Source organism: Poromitra crassiceps (assembly GCF_964638095.1).
Source record: "Poromitra crassiceps genome assembly, chromosome: 4".
Taxonomy (NCBI): Eukaryota; Metazoa; Chordata; class Actinopteri; order Beryciformes; family Melamphaidae; genus Poromitra; species Poromitra crassiceps.
Genome location: NC_139626.1, coordinates 62,585,122 through 62,607,128, shown reverse-complemented (window position 1 = coordinate 62,607,128; position 22,007 = coordinate 62,585,122). Strand labels below are relative to the sequence as shown.

Sequence of the window (22,007 nt, the reverse complement as noted above, 5' to 3'; positions counted from 1 at the left end):
AAAAAAAAATAAAGACCTTTTCAGTATACAGGGTACATGCAGGAATCCCCAAGTTAATTTCAAGACCTTTTCAGAAAATGTTTAAAGCCCCAATCAGTAAGTTTTTGACATTTTTTACTGTAATATAAGAGCTTTTTAGTCATAGGACATGGTAGATTGACTTGTAATAGGGAGACTCTCGACTTTATTTATCCCACACCGCCCTCCATTGGCCAGCCCTGGGACTAAGCAAGTTGTCTGCCACGTCCCGTGGCAATAAAAAAAGAAAAAGAAAAGGATGCGCGCATGCGCTGTACAGCGGAAGCGCTGTCTTCAGGAAAACAAGGAAGTAACTCGATTCGGATTTGATACGAAAATGATGTTTCACGGAACTATGGATTATTATTTCATCACGTGGTGAGTACCCAATGTCACAACATGTACATAGAGCTTTCTGGCGCTGTGTTTTGTTGACTTTGAACGGCGATATCGTTATCGATACTATTGCACCCAGAGGGCGCAGTTTCTCCAATAGCAAAACTTGGAAAACTTGCTGAATGGGGCTTTAAGACCTTTTCAGTATACAGGGTATAAGCAGGAACCCCCAAGTTAATTTCAAGACCTTTTCAGAAAATGTTTAAGACCTTTTCAGTATACAGGGTACATGCAGGAATCCCCAAGTTAAATTTAAGACCTTTTCAGTATGCAGGAATCCTCAAGTTAAATTCAATACCTTTTTTAGACCTTCTCAATATATTTTAAGACGTCACCACCACTTTCACCACATCAGCGATAGGGGTGTGAATCACAAGTTTAATCACGATACAATGATATATAGATTCTTTGGTTAACGATAATGATATTTGCTGATATGAGACAAAATCATATGCCCATTTAACACAATCAGAAACATAGCTACAAAATTTAATACCGCATCAAATGGCAACTATGGCTTTTGAATACGTTTACCTTAATTTCTCCTGAATTGATTTATCAACTTTTAAGACTTTTTAACACATTGAGTGCCAGCGACGCCATATGGCGTCATTAGAAATTTACCGTAGAGTGCCAGCGACGCCAAATGGCGTCAATAACTCGAAATTGTTTTTTTGACGGGGGGGTGTCCATCTCAGCTTCTTACATCGCCTCTTACAATATGAGAGCTATTGAATGTGTCTAACCTATTTTACAGAACCCTTAGGTGGCGACAGCGCTCTCCAGATGAGAGAACGTGGAGTAAAACACACAGAAGAAGTCGTTGGGGAAAAGGAAATCGCATCGCATCCGTCCGTATGCAGCTGCTTCATTGAAGCATAACGTTTAGCTGTGCCCCTGCAGCAGCCAATCTGCTATCACAATTGAGCACCTCCGTGTGCGCTGCAACAGCCCATTCGCATGATCAGCCGTGGATTTGTTATTATTCTCAACTGGAAGCATGGGAGCTGGTACACGCGGCTGTAAAAAAGCTGGATCTAGCGGACTTTTCAAGTGCTGAGCACACGCAGAGCAAACAGCAGAGCCGAGCAGAGCAGAGAGACACTCCTCCCACAACGGGGGGGGGGGGGGGGGGGGAGGAGGAGGGGGGGAGGTGGGGCACGCAGAGCAGCACACAACACTGACCCAGACAGACCCAGACAGCAGGACAGGGTTGGCAAACGCAAGCCAGAATATCCGATGCCCACCAGCAGAAGCAAGAAGCTGCAACCAGCAGCGCACGCAGGGGCCAGCGCTGCTGGTTGCAGCTAAAAATATTATTCTTCCAAACAAAATTCCCTGGCCTTCACTGTTTTATTGAAGGAAATTATTTTTGAGGTGTGACTACATCAGAAAATTAGCTTCAGAGTCAGTGATGTGCTTGAAATGTTTAATTTCACAAAAGGCTCATTATCTCAGCTCGTAGAAAAAAAGGTCTGTTTTTCGTTCAATCAAGCTATCTTCTCCGGCTCATAACTAAAGAACGGAAAATGGGATCAATAAACTTTTTTTTGCAGGTGATAGAAGAGAGTCTCATCGTTATTTGTGCGTGTTCAGTGTTTACATTTAAAGAAATTATATGACTGTTTTAAAATGCATTGCGGCCTATGTGGCACAGCAAGCAACCTTTTGCCCAAGGGCCGTGGCACTCAAAGTGTTAAGAGGCCGTGGATACCCTGACCTGGTACAGGGTGTTGTCCAGCCCCGGTGCGTTGCTGCTTGGGCCGCTACGCTCCAGCAGCTCCATGGCTCGCTGCTTCTCCTCGGCCAGGGCGGGCAGGAGGCTGTCAGCCAGGTGGGACAGCTGACGCTCCTTAACCTAGTCAAACAAAACATTGATTTTAAAATACTTCTTATTGTTTTCAAAGCCCCATTATGTCATTTTCCCCACAGTTACTTGTGTGTACGTTCAGATATCAGTCTTATTTTACGGTTTCTGCTTGTACTCTCTACTTTGAGTACCTTTCTGCAGTGTTTATAAGTGGTTCACTGGAAAAAATATCCAAATAGCCCAAAATGCTCTTGTCTCGATTTGCCACTAATCAAGGTAGCAAGCGAAACATGTTTCACTTGCTATCCACCTTATTTCTAGCTGCCATGATGCCTCAAGTGAAATATGCTTCTTCTGGTGTAATCCTCCCAGCCCCCTCCCACTGTTACGTTGTTGACACCATGTTGACACGGACACAATAGGCTCGTTTGAGATGAGCAACTTCTGCTCAGATTCGACCAGCGCCTTGCTTGGCCCGTTGCATGATGGTTAGAATAGTTGTCCGTCTTGCTCCGCCTGCCCGACTGCGTGAGCCACGGTGACTCTCGTGAGACTGCGGACGACAGAGGATGACGAGAAACGCATCAAGCTGAGCGCCCATTGGTTCAACACAGGTGCATCACAAACCCACAGTGAAGTGTAGAAACTTCAATTCTATATGTATTACAAGCTGTCACTCTATATTTTACATCAAAACCACCTATTAATGTAATGCCTACATTAATAATAAAATTTGTCATCTGAAGGGCTGGGTCATTTGAGCAGTGAGTGTTGGTGGCGCTAATGCATGTTTTAATTTGTTTACAAACCGCTGTTAAACAAAACTGTAGAAGAAGAAAAGCAGCAGTGAGTGTGCCTGACTGCACTCGCCTGACTACGCTCGTCTGCTTTCCAGGCGAGGTGGCAGTCAACTCAAACCAGCCTAGTATAGCCCGTCTGTAAACGATGTTTCAAAGCTGCAGGCAGGCGAACCGCGAACGGAGCAAATCACATCCAGCTTGGCCGGATGTGGAATCTCGCCGATAAATATCCAGAGTTGTTCAAAGAGCAACAGAAATAGGGGAGGTGAAAGCAACTTTTTTCCACCGTCGGAGTTTTGAGGAAATTAATGCACCAGCGGCAACAATCAGTCACGTTCTAGACCCGGACCTTGCACCCATAATTATTTTACAGCGGGGCATTCAAAAATAAAGTGGATACGTATTTCACAATAAAAGCATCCTGCTAGTTTGTCAGGGAGTGGGGGGTGATGGGAGGCGGGGGGGGGAGGCAAAAGGGGCTGTAGGGGGAGTGGCTAGGGGGCTGTGGGAGTGTGGTGCCATAAAGTGCTTGTGCTTGTTATTTTGAAGGCTGTCATATGAAATATGCTTTATTATAAATAAAGTTGACTTGACCTGCAGCCTGTGTTGGGCCTGTTTGACAAGCTGCTCCTCCTGGCAGGCAGCCGTGGTGTCTCTGTGGCCGTGGGAGAGGAGGTGCAGGATGGGTTGCTCCTCCCGACAGGTGGCTGTGGAGTCTTGGTTTCCCTGGGAGAGGAGGTGCAGGGTGGGTTGCTCCTCCTGGCAGGCAGCAGTGGCGTCTCTGTGGCCGTGGGAGAGGAGGTGCAGGGTGGCTCGCTCGGCGGCCACCTGCTGCTCCAGCAGCTCCCTCTGCTGCTGCAGCCCCTCCTCCAGCCGGTCCAGCTCCAACACCTGAGCCGCCTTGAAGTCGGTGTAGGCGGTCTGGGCGGCTCGCGCCTCCTCGCTGGGCTCCTCCCCGTCCAGCCGCTCCCCGGCCTCCTTGGCCCGGAGGAGAGCTTCTCTGATGTCGGCCAGCGCGCGACGCTCCTCTCCCAGGCGCCGGGCGTCCTCTCGGGTCAGCAGGGCCGCCTCGTGGCGCTCCCTCAGCTGCTCCTCCAGCCGGCCCACCTGGCCCAGCTGATCCCGCTCCTGCTCCTCCAGACGCCGCCGCTCCGCCTCCAGACGCACCGTCTGCTCCTCGCGCTCCTTCTTCAGCCTCTCCAGCTCGCGGTAGATCTCCGTCTGCTCCGCCTCCGTCTCGTCCCGCCCTCCCTCTTCCTGCTCCGGCTGCGGTCTCCTCCTCTGCAGGCAGTGCGGCTCCGCCTCCGGGCATCTCTCCTCCTCGGAGCGTCTCTCCCCCTCGGAGCGTCTCTCCCCCTCGGAGCGTCTCTCCCCCTCGGAGCGTCTCTCCCCCTCGGAGCGTCTCTCCCCCTCGGAGCGTCTCTCCCCCTCGGAGCGTCTCTCCTCCTCGGAGCGTCTCTCCTCCTCGGAGCGTCTCTCCTCCTCGGAGCGTCTCTCCTCCTCGGAGCGTCTCTCCTCCTGGCCCTCAGAGCGTCTCTCCTCCTCAGAGCGTCGCTCCCCCTCAGAGCGTCTCTCCTCCTCAGAGCGTCTCTCCTCCTCGGAGCGTCTCTCCTCCTCGGAGCGTCTCTCCTCCTCGGAGCGTCTCTCCTCCTCAGAGCGTCTCGCCTCCTCAGAGCGTCTCTCCTCCTCAGAGCGTCTCTCTTCCTCAGAGCGTCTCTCTTCCTGGCGCTCAGAGCGTCTCTCCTCCTTGAAACGCTCCTTCTCGGCCAGCAGGTCCCTCAGACGGCTCTCGATGTCCTGGCTGCGGCGCCGCAGGCTCTCCTCCTGCCGGAGGATCCTCTGCTGCACCTCCTCTGACTCCTTCCTCTGACTCTCCACCTCCTGCTGCAGAAGCTGCAGCTCCGCCTTCTCACTCTGCTGCTTCAACTCCATCTCCTTGATCAGCCTCCTATAGCAACAACAACACACACACACACACACACACACACACACACACACACACACACACACACACACGTTAGAGCATGCATACTGGGCATGCTCTATGGACAGAGCATGCATACTGGGCATGCTCTATGGACAGAGCATGCATACTGGGCATGCTCTATGGACAGAGCATGCATACTGGACATGCTCTATGGACAGAGCGTGCATACTGGGCATGCTCTATGGACAGAGCGTGCATACTGGGCATGCTCTATGGACAGAGCGTGCATACTGGGCATGCTCTATGGACAGAGCGTGCATACTGGGCATGCTCTATGGACAGAGCATGCATACTGGGCATGCTCTATGGACAGAGCGTGCATACTGGGCATGCTCTATGAACAGAGCGTGCATACTGGGCATGCTCTATGGACAGAGCGTGCATACTGGAGATGTCTATGGACAGAGCGTGCATACTGGGCATGCTCTATGGACAGAGCATGCATACTGGACATGTCTATGGACAGAGCATGCATACTGGACATGTCTATGGACAGAGCGTGCATACTGGGCATGCTCTATGGACAGAACATGCATACTGGGCATGCTCTATGGACAGAGCATGCATACTGGACATGCTCTATGGACAGAGCGTGCATACTGGGCATGCTCTATGGACAGAGCGTGCATACTGGGCATGCTCTATGAACAGAGCGTGCATACTGGGCATGCTCTATGGACAGAGCATGCATACTGGACATGCTCTATGGACAGAGCGTGCATACTGGACATGCTCTATGGACAGAGCATGCATACTGGGCATGCTCTATGGACAGAGCATGCATACTGGGCATGCTCTATGGACAGAGCATGCATACTGGGCATGCTCTATGGACAGAGCATGCATACTGGGCATGCTCTATGGACAGAGCGTGCATACTGGGCATGCTCTATGGACAGAGCATGCATACTGGGCATGCTCTATGGACAGAGCAGGCATACTGGGCATGCTCTATGGACAGAGCGTGCATACTGGGCATGCTCTATGGACAGAGCAGGCATACTGGGCATGCTCTATGGACAGAGCGTGCATACTGGGCATGCTCTATGGACAGAGCAGGCATACTGGGCATGCTCTATGGACAGAGCAGGCATACTGGGCATGCTCTATGGACAGAGCATGCATACTGGGCATGCTCTATGGACAGAGCGTGCATACTGGGCATGCTCTATGGACAGAGCAGGCATACTGGGCATGCTCTATGGACAGAGCAGGCATACTGGGCATGCTCTATGGACAGAGCGTGCATACTGGGCATGCTCTATGGACAGAGCAGGCATACTGGGCATGCTCTATGGACAGAGCGTGCATACTGGGCATGCTCTATGGACAGATCATGCATACTGGACATGCTCTATGGACAGAGCGTGCATACTGGGCATGCTCTATGGACAGATCATGCACACTGGGCATGCTCTATGGACAGAGCATGCATACTGGGCATGCTCTATGGACAGAGCATGCATACTGGGCATGCTCTATGGACAGAGCGTGCATACTGGACATGCTCTATGGACAGAGCGTGCATACTGGGCATTAGGGGTGGGGGAAAAAATCGATACACCACAGTATCGCGATATTTTGCCTGACGATATTGTATCGATATTTGGACGCCAAGTATCGATATTGCAAAAAAAAAAAAAAAAAAAAAATTTTTTTTTTTTTTTTTTTTTTGCAGGCCATGCCAGGCCACCGGGCTACTATAAACTTTAGTTCCAAGGCCAGCAGTAAACAAACGGTAGCATATTTTCATTTTGTTTTAACAGTAACAGTTTTGTCATAACAGTAATTTACAAATTCCCCAGTTACTGAATGGGCTGCACAAGATGTTTTGTGTAAGTGAAGTGAAGTTGCAAAAACTACATAAGTACAGTAGTCCACACACACATCCAGTTAAGGTGGACTGTAAGTAGACTGTAACAAACAGTTCAGTTTGTCAGGTGCATGCAACTATGACATGACTTTATGAAAGTTGTTGGTATGTCTACTTGACAATGTTGCTGCAATAAAATGGTTGAAGTCAGATGTACAGACTGAAAAATTGTTCTTATATAAATCAGATGATGACAAAGTTTTCCTTTGGGGACATCATTTGCAGTTGAAAATGTAAGAAATCGCAATATATCGAAATATCGCAATATTCAATATATCGCAATATCGATATATCGCAATATCGAAAATATAGCAGTATCGCAATAATATCGTATCGTGACTCAAGTATCGTTTCAGTATCGTATCGTGGGCATCTGGTGATTCCCACCCCTACTGGGCATGCTCTATGGACAGATCGTGCATACTGGACATGCTCTATGGACAGAGCGTGCATACTGGGCATGCTCTATGGACAGAGCATGCATACTGGGCATGCTCTATGAACAGAGCGTGCATACTGGGCATGCTCTATGGACAGAGCGTGCATACTGGGCATGCTCTATGGACAGAGCGTGCATACTGGGCATGCTCTATGGACAGAGCGTGCATACTGGGCATGCTCTATGGACAGAGCGTGCATACTGGGCATGCTCTATGAACAGAGCGTGCATACTGGGCATGCTCTATGGACAGAGCATGCATACTGGACATGCTCTATGGACAGATCATGCATACTGGACATGCTCTATGGACAGAGCGTGCATACTGGGCATGCTCTATGGACAGAGCGTGCATACTAGGCATGCTCTATGGACAGATCATGCATACTGGGCATGCTCTATGGACAGAGCGTGCATACTGGGCATGCTCTATGGACAGATCATGCATACTGGGCATGCTCTATGGACAGATCATGCATACTGGGCATGCTCTATGGACAGAGCATGCATACTGGGCATGCTCTATGGACAGAGCATGCATACTGGACATGCTCTATGGACAGAGCGTGCATACTGGGCATGCTCTATGGACAGAGCATGCATACTGGACATGCTCTATGGACAGAGCGTGCATACTGGGCATGCTCTATGGACAGAGCAGGCATACTGGGCATGCTCTATGGACAGAGCAGGCATACTGGGCATGCTCTATGGACAGAGCGTGCATACTGGGCATGCTCTATGGACAGAGCGTGCATACTGGGCATGCTCTATGGACAGAGCGTGCATACTGGGCATGCTCTATGGACAGAGCGTGCATACTGGGCATGCTCTATGGACAGAGCAGGCCCACCAGAGACTTCGGCCGGCTGACTTCCGATTAGCCCTCTGCTAATCAGAAGCTATTCTAGACTTTCCAAATGTTATCGGACCGAATGGATCAAATTGTGAAGTGAAACGGGTGTGAAGCTGTTTTACAGCGGCGAGAGTAGTAACAGAGTAGGCTACTGCGGAGCATATGACGTAAGCGTGTGTCAACATCAGTGTTGGGCAAGTTACTTTCAAAATGTAATATACTACATATTATTAGTTACTTTCATTTGATTTAAAGTTACTTTACAATATTACTGTCTGTGTAGAGTAACTCATTACTTATTACACTCCTTTTGCATTACTTTCACCAAAATAACAGCAGCAGCAGAATGACATCGCTGCCCCGGAACCATCCCGAAAAACAATTTCAACCATCTTGAAGTCAGTGTAAACCATCCAAAATTCTAAATGTTATCCTTTTCCTCATCTATAGTGGTTATTTGCAGAAAAACACAATTTGATTGTATCCTTATTGAAAATTATGTGCTTTGATAAAAAAAAAAAAAAATTGTAACTTGTGTTCCTTGACAAAGTAACTGGTATAATATTACTGAAATCCTCTTGGTAATAAGTTATATTACTGAGTCACTGCTAAAAGTAATATATTACATGTAATATATGTATTACATATATGTATTACGTATATGTATATACATATGTAATATGTACAGAAAAGGGAGGCAAATGTCCCGCACTCCCGCTTTAGAAACCAAATTGAAATCAATTAAATTCTAGTCCCTGTAACTTTATATCAGCATGATGGAGTTGTTTTTCTCTAACATGGAGCTTTTATTAGCATCTCAGGCTAGCTCCGGACCAGACAACACTTCCTACTACCCAGTGTGTGCATGTCTTTCCGACAGGGGTGGTTGTTATGGCAACCAGGCGCGGACTGCATAATCGGGCACGTCGGGCAAATGCCCGGTGGCCTGGCATGGCCTGATTATTATTATTATTATTTTTTTGGTGCCCGCAGTCAGGCCACTCACTGAACAGCAGGCCAGGCGCCGCCTACTGGTTTACTAGTGGTTGTATTACTTTATTCAGGGTTAAAGTGGGTGCATCTCAGTGTAAAATTGGACTCGGCCCAAATTGGGCTTCAAACGGCCCAAATCTGGCTTCAAACGGCCCAAATTAAATCTGGCTTCAAACGGCCCAAATTGGGCTTCAAACGGCCCAAATTTTTCGCCACCGCCCTTCGGACGCCGGCACGCTCGGCGGCCAGTAGCGGCCTGGCCTGCTTGGTATCTAATGCCCGGCCTGAATTATGATCCCAGTCCGCCCCTGATGGCAACTATCATCAACAACAACTACTACTAACTACTACAAGACATAAAAGACTGAAATAGGCTACATTGTTACTGTGTCTATCACCAGAGTTCAAAGGTCATTGCTCTCACCAAGACAAACCAGCTGAACTAAAGCAGGCAACACCGCAGAGTTCAGGGGAACTGACCTTTTGTGTTCCAGTTTCTCCAGCTCCTCTCGCTGCTGTCTCTCAAACTCCAACCTGAGAAGATACAAACATGCATCAAGATCCACGTTCCTCATCAGAAGAGACACACACACACACACACACACACACACACATAACTCAATGTGCAACATAGGGCTGTCAAAATTGGTCCAAAATCATATTTGATTTGAATATTCCCTCTAAACAAAACATATTTGTTGGAATATATTTGAATATTTATTGATTTATTTTTTGTGTTTGTGGCCAGGCAAACCAATACGACCAGGGAGCTTATATAACTATACTTGGTATATTTATTTGAACATATATATTTTTCAACATATATATATATTTTTCATATTTATTCAGTCAGCATTAGTACAGTAGTAGCCTACACTTCTGTAATGTTTTTAAATAACCAGGCAAACAATATATGTTTTTATGTTGCCCTCTTGGCCATTTGTTTTACCTGGTTAAACGTAAAATAAATAAATAAAATAAAAATAAAAATAATACATTCTAATATTAATTTTCACATTTGAATAATCTTTTAATTTTAATATTCACATATCCACCTTATTTCTAGCTGCCATGATGCCTGATGGGTGCTTCTTCCACTTCCGTTTTAACTTGACAAAAAAAACGTCTATGAGGATTTTACAGCAGAGCCATTCTGCTCTACAGCCGTGTCGTTCGGGTGATGGGATAACGTAATGCATTGTGGGTAGTCGGCTACTGTGGCTAATTCTAGAGGCTAGCGTAATAGTTACTTTACATGGCAGTAAAACGCCACTGAATGACCAAATTGATTTAACTTTTAACCATTTCGAGTAACACTGTTTCCAAACGGACCCCCAGCGTCGGTTAGTTGTTTATAACGTGACTATATTTATAACTTTTATAACGTACTCCAGTTTCCGGTTTATAATTCGGGTCTGCAGCCGAGTATAACAAAGGAAATGGCAAGCTGCAACAATAAGTCACGTTAAACCGGACCTTGTACCCGCAATTATTTTTTACAGTGGGGCATTCAAAAATAAGGTGGATATATTTGAATATAGAATATTCTTTGACAGCCCTAAACAGCACATCCAATGAGGAAAAGGAAGGCTGCGTCGACATAACAAATGACAGGCCTCAAAATGAAATGACACGTTGTGAGAAGCAGTGACACGTTTCCCGCTGTTAGGCGTCGAAACAGCGACACAGGCAAGCAGGGCGGTGTGCAAAACAACGACGACGACGACGACAACATCAACAACAACAACAACAACAGTGGTGAGGGTTCAGGTTAGACAGCGGACGGTTCAGTCAGACAGGAAGTGGCTGGTCTACCTGAGGAAGACGGGGCCCTTCTCAGTGAAGAGACTGCCGGTGAGACAGGCAGACACAGGGTTAATCTGGGCTCTCACCACAGAGCACAGACAGCACATTGTGCTCTTCATATTGAAACAAACCACAGAGGTAACAGTACCATTAGAGAGAGAGAGGTAACAGTACCATTAGAGAGAGAGAGGTAACAGTACCATTAGAGAGAGAGAGGTAACAGTACCATTAGAGAGAGAGGTAACAGTACCATTAGAGAGAGAGATAAACAAACCACAGAGGTAACAGTACCATTAGAGAGAGAGAGGTAACAGTACCATTAGAGAGAGAGAGGTAACAGTACCATTAGAGAGAGGTAACAGTACCATTAGAGAGAGAGAGAGGTAACAGTACCATTAGAGAGAGAGAGGTAACAGTACCATTAGAGAGAGGTAACAGTACCATTAGAGAGAGAGAGGTAACAGTACCATTAGAGAGAGAAACAAACCAGGTAAAAGAACCATTAGAGAGAGAGAGGGGTAACAGTACCATTAGAGAGAGAGGTAACAGTACCATTAGAGAGAGAGAGGTAACAGTACCATTAGAGAGAGAAACAAACCAGGTAAAAGAACCATTAGAGAGAGAGAGGGGTAACAGTACCATTAGAGAGAGAGGTAACAGTACCATTAGAGAGAGAGAGGGGTAACAGTACCATTAGAGAGAGAGGTAACAGTACCATTAGAGAGAGAGAGGTAACAGTACCATCAGAGAGAGAAACAAACCAGGTAAAAGAACCATTAGAGAGAGAGAGAGGTAACAGTACCATTAGAGAGAGAGAGGTAACGGTACCATTAGAGAGAGGTAACAGTACCATTAGAGAGAGAAACAAACCACAGAGGTAAAATAACCATTTATTGAGAGAGAGGTAACAGTACCATTAGAGAGAGAGGTAACAGTACCATTAGAGAGAGAGAGGTAACAGTACCATTAGAGAGAGAGAGAGGTAACAGTACCATTAGAGAGAGAGAGGTAACAGTACCATTAGAGAGAGAGAGAGGTAACAGTACCATTAGAGAGAGAGAGGTAACAGTACCATTAGAGAGAGAGAGAGGTAACAGTACCATTAGAGTGAGAAACAAACCACAGAGGTAAAAGTACCATTAGAGAGAGAGAGAGAAGTCGATGCATCGATCTATTTACAGCCTCCCAAGTTTAAAAATAATCTTTAAGGTGCTGGATATACAGGACGTGTGTATTTCAGATAAGAACGCGTTGGAAATCATGTCGAGAGCGCTTTTTTGTGTGTGTGTTTTGTTTTGTTTTCCCTGCAGTCGCGTGCACGTGCGGTACAGTTCACGGACGGTACCCAGCTGGTTTTGTCTGTTTGATGTTGGTGATTGTTGACAATTTAAACATAAAAGCCAGATTATTGGCAATTCTGGCAGCAGCGGAGTTTGACCGGAGTTTGACCTCTTCTCCTGGCAGGAGAAGAGGTAAGGAGGAGTGACTGACGGGCAGCGCGCTTTTCCTCCAAATGTTCAACTTTTTTCAGCTTGCGCGTCCTTACCATAGAGAGTGAATTGCAGAAAGGCGCTGGCTTCTCAAATACACACGTCCTGTCTGCACTGCCCCTAAAAGAGCTGGTTCCTCTGGCTATACTTTTCTTGATTTGACTAAATACACAAAGTATTTCCAAGCTGCCCCCCCCAATATATATATACAGATAATTTCCATAACATTTGAATATCATGAAAAAGTTTTTTTTTCTATAATTCCTTTCAAAAAGTGAAACTTTCATAGATTATAGATTCATTAAACACAAAGTGAAATATTTCTAGCCTTTACTTGTTTCATTTTTCATCATTTTGGGCTACAGCTCCAGAAAACCCCCAAAACAGTATTTCAAGAAATTAGGATAGTATTACTTCTCAGTTATGACTGACTCCAGCCTCAGTCCACTCTGAATCTCCACCAAATTTTTGAATCATCTTTGCTTGGCAATCCGCTGAAGTCCACGGTCATCCATGGTATTTCCATGATATTAAATTTTTTTGAAAAGGATCTGTATATATATATATATATTATATATATATATATATATATATATATATATTATATATATATATTATATATATAATATATATATATATATATATATATATATATACAGATCCTTTTCAAAAAATTTGAATATCATGGAAATACCATGGATGACCGTGGACTTCAGCGGATTGCCAAGCAAAGATGATTCAAAAATATATACAGTATATATAAAGGACTCCATAAAATTAATTATTTTCCGCAACATTTGGAAAGTTTCTGTAGGATTTGCTGGGCAGTTGAATGGAAACATAGCTATATCCTAATGAAGAAAAATAAAAACCTACATGCAACAATTTCAAAGAGTTTACTAATTATACTCAGGGGTGAAAGTGGTTTGAATTTCTTACAAGAACTATACTACCCCAACCTTCATCGTTTCATATTGTCCTCCTCCCGCCCCCAGCTTCATGCATCCCTGAACACACACATCAATTTTTTGAATCCCTCTATGGTGTAGAAATTAGAAACACTTGACAATATGTATAGTGAATTATTTAGGCCTATTTAAACATTACCACAACAGACTCTCCTATGTGGACTATCATGTGTGATTTCAACTCTCCTTTTTGAGGGTTAGTAAAAACATTTACCACACACTGAACAATTAAATTGTTTCTCTCCTGTGTGAACTATTATGAATAACCGCGGTAGGCTACATTGTATGCTTTGGTGCGATGTAGAATTTTGTCTTTCAATAATATATCCTCATTGCAGCCTCGCTGTAGTTGTTGGTGTTGTTGCGGTTATTTGACTTTCTGACCACCCGCCTCAGTGCTTATTATGAGGCCAGAATAACAGATGCTGCCCTTGGCCATTGGGAAGGCTAACCATTTACTGTTTGGTTTATTGATTGTGTATGATTCAACTTTTTATCTATGATTTTATATTATTGCATGTTTTTGTAGATTGTTGGGACTTCACTGGCCTGGAACAAACGGCTGGACTGGGGGGAATGAATAGCTGTGCCAAAAAAAGAAGAAGCTAGGCCTATGTGCTGTAGCCTATTGTATTTTCAATTTTCAATTTTTTATATTTTTCATTTGCAAGTTCAACTGTCAGCTGAGCTCTGTTATTGAAGCTTTGGCTAAAGCCCTGAATTTTACAATGATGTTTTGAAATAAACATGTTTAAAAATCGATTGTGTGTTAAAAGCTTGTGTTACGTTTTCATTAGTGTTAATATATTACAGTCATTTATTTTCAATGTCAGCTATCAAGAGCAATTTGGCAGCAATAGGATTTTGATTGACAGGCAGCTGCATCTCTTCCCCCAACGGCGTTCAGGCACAGAAAGTCTTGAAGGAACGCAGCACCGGACGGTTCCGGCCCACTTTCACCAGTGATTATACTCGACTAGGGATGTCAATTTTCGGTTATTTTCACTTTCGATTAACCGACGCTAATAATCGATTAACCTATCGGTTAATTCATAATTTTTTAATATAAAAAAAAAAAAAAAAAAAAAAATTTTTTTTTTGTCTATTTACTCAATGAGCTCATGCCCAAACAAGGCGTGTCTATTTAGATGCTGAAATGTTAATGCTTTTTGTGTATTCTAACACAAAAAGCATTAACATTTGAGCATCTAGACACGCCTTGTTTGGGCATGAGCTCATTGAGTAAATAGACCAAAAATAAATAAATAAATAAATAAATAAATAAAATAATATTAACTCATTGAGTGCCATGGACGAACATGTTCGTCATCTCAAATAGTAACGTAGAGTGGCAAGGACGAACATGTTCGTCAATTGCGTTTTTTGACGGGGGGGTGTCGATCTAAGCCTCTTACATCGCCTCTTACGATATGGGAGCTATTGAATGTGTCTAACCTATTTTACAGAACCCTTAGGTGGCGACAGTGCTCTCCACATAACAGAAAGGCAAGGAAAAAACAAAGAAGAAGTCGTTATGGAAACGGAAATCGCATCGCATCCGTATGCATCGATATGCAGGAAGCATAACGTTACTGCAGCTGTGCCTGCAGCAGCCAATCTGCTCCCACAATTGAGCCGCTCCGTGTCGGTTGCGACAGCACATCGGCATGATCAGCCGTGGAGTTGTTATTATTCTCAACTGGAAGCATGGTTGCCGGTGACAAACACACGCGGAACGCTGTAAAAAAGCTGGATGTCGCGCACCCTTCACTGTGCGCACAGCAAACTCAGCAGAGAGCCACCACAGACAGGAGGAGGAGTGTGCAGTTGAGGCGGGGCGGGCGGGGCGGGGGCACGCAGAGCAGCACACAACACCCAGACAGACCCAGGCAGCAGGACAGGATTGACAAACGCAAGCCAGAATATCCGATGCCCACCAGCAGCAAATCAAGACCAGCAAGAAGCTGCAACCAGCAGCGCACGCAGGGGCCAGCGCTGCTGGTTGTAGCTAAAAAATATTATTCTGCCAAACAAAATTCCCTGGCCTTCACTGTTTTATTGAAGGAAATTATTTTTGAGGTGTGACTACATTAGAAAAGATTAGCTTCAGAGTCAGTGATGTGCTTGAAATGTTTAATTTCACAAAAGGCCCATTATCTCAGCTTCTAGAAAAAAATTGCTGTTTTTGGATGAATCAAGCTATCTTCTCCGGCTCATAACTAAAGAACGGAAAATGGGATCAATAAACTTTTTTTTGCCGATGATAGAATAGAGTCTCATCGTTCTTTGTGCGTGTTCAGTGTTTACATAGTAATATCACACAATATTCTGTGGGCCTCGAGAAATCACTGAAAACGCTCTGAAACTCTGGCACTCTGGTCCGTTCTCCAAAAGTGGCTGGCACTCAATGAGTTAACTGATAGACCGACAGCAATAACCGAACAACGACGTTAGCGACGGTTAATCGATTAACGGTTAACCGTTGACATCCCTATACTCGACATAAGATACGTATTATAAAATAAATTCTTGGTAAAGGAGAAATGGGCACACAAATGCTAACACACACATGCACAAATTTTGTGCACAAGAGTTGACAGAAGTAAGCTTTTTGGTGAAGAGTTATGGGATATTTTATTTTAGCTCATGAAACATCTGACGGGAACTCTCCACGTTATATTCATATTTATGTTCAGTATGGCTGCAGTATGGCCGACACTGCCAACTACACAGCTCCTCAGCTGCTTTCTGGCAGAATCAACCTGCGATCAATTTTTTTTTAGCTAGGGATACAATACCGCAGGGACGTATTTTTGTAGGTCTACCCAGAAGTCCCTGCATTTCCTGGTTCCTACGTGTAAATGTCAATGGGATTTTTGCATGGGGATTTTGGCTAAATAAACAAAAGTTTATGAAACAGTGAACATTGTGTTCAGCAAGATAGTCTTCACAAACGAGGAAAGCTTTTATGACTTTTGAATTGTTTTCTGAAAATAACGTAAAAAAAACACACGCTTATAGTTCTTGTTCCAGGCCAGGTAAACTATTTGCGTAGTTAATTATGTTTTGAATCTCTTGATGGAGCCATTGAGGGTGCATATTATCTTGCGTGTCATGTGACAGGCGACAGGCCAAGAAATGCTCACAATATATAGCCCATTAGTGACAACAAAGAAGCAAAATGGCTCTCCAGAAGCTGAAAGTGTTGATGGCACAGAGAAAACACCAACTGCAGAGAAGATGGGCTTATGTTTTACCCGCACGTCAAACAACTCTGGAACCAAAGTGAATGCAGGCACCAAGCGAACGATTGATTGATTGATTGATTGATTAATCAGTTGTCAATTTAGCCGACGTAAAAGCGCTGGTCTGATGTGAGGAGGACGTGAATCAAAGTGCTTACCACAAATAAAGTATAAAGCCAAATAGGAGGCGTTACTCTTTGGAGGAGCGAGTGAGTGAGGACAGCCTGGCTGAGCAGGTGCACGGAGAGGAGAGAGATGAAGGTATGGTGCTGGAGATTCCAGCCTTACCTCTCCTCCACTGTCGTGACAGTTAAGTTTTAGCTGCATTGTTTTTTCCACCAAGGCATATCGAGGAGATATTGGCTCATAATTGTGTCTGTCCGCAAATGCAGAGAAGATTCTTGTCTGTTTCAATTAGAATGCGTCCTTGCTGAAAATGACGTGGCTGTTGAATGCCGACCAATTAAATATTCCTGCTGCAGTCGGCCACTTAATGAAAAACTGGAATAAAGATCGACTATAAAGGCTATAAAGGAGGATAGACTGTTAAGAGTAATACATGCATTCAAAATGTTTATTTAGGAACCAATCAATTGTTTTCAATAACCGATTCTTTCCTCTGTCACACAGATAGTCCTGTTGTGTTTTATATGTAGGCCTAACATTTGCTTACCATTTCTGATGCTCAGAGAATAAAACTGGAACATGTTTAGCACATTTTGACTTGTGAGACAGTGCACTGCAGCGCCACGGCGCAGCCACCTAGTGGCGGAAAACAGTATAGCTTTTTAAATCAGCCTTATCAGACGGTAATAGACTACATGCACAACTCCTTTACTTCCTGAAATTAGTCCAGCTTCTTTATTTCCTGTCCTACACTATTGGATGAACTGATTAATCAGGTGTGCCTGATCATTGTTGTGACTGCAGCACACCTGACATTAAACAGTTCATCCAAGAGTGATGACAGGAAATAAAGAAGCCGGACTAATTTCAGGAAGTAGTGGAGTTGTGCATGTAGCCAATTACCGCAGAAAAATAGGCGGTATCAGAAAGGTATCATAAAATGTGATACCGCCCCACCCCAATGTAGCCTATTTATTCTTTTCTTCTATCACTTCATTCGTGCAAATAAATAAATAATCTGATCCATAGTTTCAGATGAAAAGCTGGGCGGCAGCAGCACCGGCAAATGAAGAAAGGAGTTTTAGGGCTTTTCCATACGCATGGCTGGGATTTGCGTTTCCATGACAACAGGGCCACCTGCTTGAAGGTGTGTCTTTAGCTGATGATGCGCTTGTTGAAAAGCAGCGCGCTGGATAGACGTTTTCACGTTGGTGTGTTGCTGGGGAACAGTTTGGAACCTGGCTTATGTCGTGTCAGCTATTGTATTAGCAAACACTGCAACAGGAAGTAAGCTAGGGGCAATTTAGAATGTTTATGTTGTCAAGTTAAAAGCGTCTATATACATCATGGCTGTGACTCTAGTGGTCAAAAAGTTGTGGCGGTAAAATGGTGGATAAACATCTAATTTCCAATAGAGAGCCAAAGTGAACGTCACTTCCTGCCTTTCTCCCTGTACCAGCGTCAGGAAAAACTACAACGGTGGTGAACGGAGACAGACGTTACTTTTTGGATCCCGTTTGAATTGTGCCACGGGGCACGACTGTGAAGGTCAATTTGGTCAATTTTAAAAGATAACTGTGCATGTCAACAAAGTCAGTACAACTGTGGCACTATAGAGAGGCAAAGTGACCGCCTACTCCCTGCTTCAGCACTGTACCAGAGATTTTTAACCCGCCACTTATTTTCCCATAGACATTTAGTAAAACGCTGAACCAAACGGTTCAGATATATTTCGAATCGGGAGAGACCATAGATAGAACATTTCACTCTGACCAAAACTTAAAAAAAGACTCCATCGAGAAAATATTTTCTTTTAATCAGCAATTTTTTTTATGTTTTGGTCTGAGTTAAATGTTATGTGAAATGTCCCGTTCCTAAATATATCTGAACCGTTTCGGTAGTAAAACTATTTTTAGAAGCATTTTACGAAATGTCTATGCGAAAATAAATGGCGGATGAAAATCTCTGGTGCAGTGCTGAAGCAGGAAGTAGGCGATCAATTTGCCTCTCTATAAGTTATAAATCAGAAAGACTACGCACAAGCAGTCGCACAAGTGACGTCTCTCCCGCCAGACCGTGTTGTTGATGGTGTGACGTATATTGTGCGACACAATGCTGTAGTCGATTGACAAAACTAAACGTTACGTTTCAGTTTCAGGACAAACTGCCACTTTCTTCACATGCATAGTTCTCTTTTAAATTGACAAGATTTATGTGTGCCCCGTGGCACAATTCAAACGGGATCAAAAAAGTATCGTCTCTCGCCGTTCACGCCCATTCATATGTTTTCAGACGCTGGTACAGGGAGAAAGGCAGGAAGTGACGTTCACTTTGGCTCTCTACAGTATAAGTGCTTCACAATAAAAAGCCTTCCGCTAGTTTGTCAGAGGAAAAGCTTTTCATATGAAGCAGCAGCAGGGAAGCAAGCGATCGGGAAACGGTCAAAAAGCCGGAAGTACAAACCGAAACGCAGGAGAGAAACTCCAAACCTCAGAGATTCTGTCAGAAGCTACTAAAAGTACTGAGAGCTGAACACAGAGAGGCTTTTAAAAACCCTCCAGCACAGACACGAGTCGAGTCTCACAACACGCGCTTGTTTAGGGGGGGGGGGGGGGGGGGGGGGGGGGGCATAAGGGGGGTCATCACGGGTTGGGTAGACATCTTGGAGGCAGGTTCAGAGCGCTTTGCCCCGACTCCAGAGAAGGTCCACCTCGGGCGCAGCGCGTTGAGACCGCTATTAGAAACGCAAAGCAGCACGGCTCAGCCAATGGAAAAGCCCTATTGGAGTCCTGAGGGGGTTTGATGCAGAACAGCTGATCATCACATGCAGCTGATGAACTTAAGATATACAGTCTCAACACACTCTCTCTCTCTCTCTCTCACTCTCTCTCTCTGTGTCTCTCTCTCTCTCTCTCTCTCACACACACACACACACACACACTCTCTCTCTCTCTCTCTCTCTCTCTCTCTCTCTCTCTCTCTCTCTCTCTCTCTCTCTCTCTCTCTCTCTCACACACACACACTCTCTCTGCTCACCCGGGGTTGTAGAGCATGACGGTGGAGAGGTTCTCGCAGGACTTGGACAGGTCACTCATGGACAGGCTGAAGGTGGAGAGCAGGCCGCTCTGGGGAAGCACACAGGGTCACAGGTCAGGGGTCACAGGTGCGTTATTATGGATCCCACCGGCCTTGGGGGCAGAACACGCCCTGCGCCCGCCTACGCAGCATTTAAGCGCCGGGGATTGGCCTGGAGCGTGCCCCAGTCACGTTTTTGAGAGCTCAGGCTCACACAAATATGCCACACACTCTGCGTCCACGCGTCATAACGATCTCACTAACCAACTGGATTAATGTTGATAGCTGACAGGTACGTTCCTTAATATAACATGCTAACGCTAACTAGGGCTGGGCGATATATCGAATATACTCGATGTGTATCGCGGCTTGTACCACGTGAGATGTAGTAAAATACTATATCGCGAACATTCGAGTATAATTGTCACGCATTGTTTATAACTTAAGCCGGCGGCATGACTCGCTTCACGTTTCCTCTTGTCAGCTCTCTCTCTCAAGGGAGAGCTCTGTCACACTCGGGAAGGGAGGGGGAATCACATGGATACGTCAAACGCGTCAAACCGCGTCAGACACACCCTTCCCCAGTGTGTATTTATTTATGTCGATGGTGTGGCTGTTGACAGTTTCAAATTATAACAAAACAACCACTATTGCAATTTGCAATACATGTCCCGCAAGGTTTCTGAGATTAGGGGAAAGTCTGAGCTGCCGTTGCGCTAAACCAAACGTGGGGAGGAGGCAGCGGATTTGTTTGGCGTTAACGTTAGCTAGCTGGTTGTGGCTACCTAGTAACGCTAGTTCAGCAGGCAGCGCTCCACAAGCTTGTTGTGACCAAAATCCCCGCATTTAAAGCACTTCATACTCGCAGAGCTGGCGTAAACCATAGAGAACCTCATGCATTACTCAAAATGAAACGTCCAGGGTTTGTGTCTCCAAAAGCAACTAACGCCAACATTACATGCAAGGTAACGTGAAGCTAACGTAGCTAGCTGCGGGGCAGTCATGATCTATAAGGAAAACGAATGCACACATTTACATAAAAGTCAACATCACATAGTGTCTTTTCTTTCATCTAGAGGCATCATTTTTCAGTCAAAAGTGAAACGACACATACTGTATGATGGCGTATAGTGAGGCTTTCCATGCCTCACTATAGAACTGGCCCCAATGCAAAATTCAGACAGCTTATATGTTGCCGTTAACATCATGCCAATAAGAGTCTAAATTACTATGCCTTTTGTGTTTTATCTGCAGAGTAAGCAGCTAGGCTTTCGGTTCTATAAAAGCCATTATTTTTTGTATTGACTATTGAGTGATACACTTTACTAAAACAATCATATTATATCACAATAGTGATGTCAGATTTGCTTAGGTCAGAGCTATGGAATATTAAATCATCCATCTTTGCTCACTACATCTGCCCTATCTTTTCTTTTTTATCCCAGGTGTGCATAAAATACAGGATAAGAACTTATTTTTTTAATACAAAAATATGAAATAATTATCGGTTTAAGGTATCGGTTATCGGCCAGGAGAAGCATATATTTATTGGTTATTGTATCGGCTCTAAAAATCCATATCGTGGATCCCTAATTTTTGGTTCATATTGCCCAGCCCTACTAAGATCTTTGTTGTCATCGGTGTTGGGGCTAGTAACGTGTTTTAGTACTAAATGACCATGTTAGTTTTTCAATTATTGTAATCTGTTAGTAGTTACATTACATAGAATATTTTTACTCACTGACTTTTCATGTATACACGAGACTTTACAAAATGTTTGGTGATGCAAATTTGGTTTAAAGTCATGGAAATCCATTGGTCAAAATGTGTATGAACCCTGAAGGGTTAAATTGAGCATTTATGAGAGATTTCAAAAATATCGAGATATATATCGTGTATCGCGATATAGCCGAAAAATATCGCGATATTCTTTAGAGGCCATATCGCCCAGCCCTAACGCTAAGGTGGCTTCATTGCATCAACATGGCTCGACTGCAGCCCAGCTGAAGCCACCTTTCCTTTGTTCAATAATGCAAACACACCTTGTGAGCTCCTAAACCATGCAACCAATATTACAACAACACTAAGGTTAATGCGAGTTATAAATACATTTGATTAGAAACTT

The 22,007-nt window shown here is 44.6% G+C and overlaps 1 protein-coding gene across 1 annotated transcript in view; it reads right to left on the bottom strand.

The window, feature by feature from the left end:
• kif16ba (kinesin family member 16Ba) overlaps positions 1-22,007 on the bottom strand; it is a 97,705-nt gene that overhangs the window by 28,030 nt on the left and 47,668 nt on the right. Inside the window, exons 17-22 of the mRNA XM_083636018.1 lie at positions 19,844-19,932; positions 10,988-11,020; positions 9,653-9,706; positions 4,690-4,972; positions 3,619-4,326; positions 2,135-2,272 (exon numbers count right to left, since the gene is read on the bottom strand). Of these exons, the coding sequence (XP_083492144.1) occupies positions 2,135-2,272; positions 3,619-4,326; positions 4,690-4,972; positions 9,653-9,706; positions 10,988-11,020; positions 19,844-19,932 (1,305 nt within the window). The remainder of the gene's footprint in view (positions 1-2,134; positions 2,273-3,618; positions 4,327-4,689; positions 4,973-9,652; positions 9,707-10,987; positions 11,021-19,843; positions 19,933-22,007) is intronic.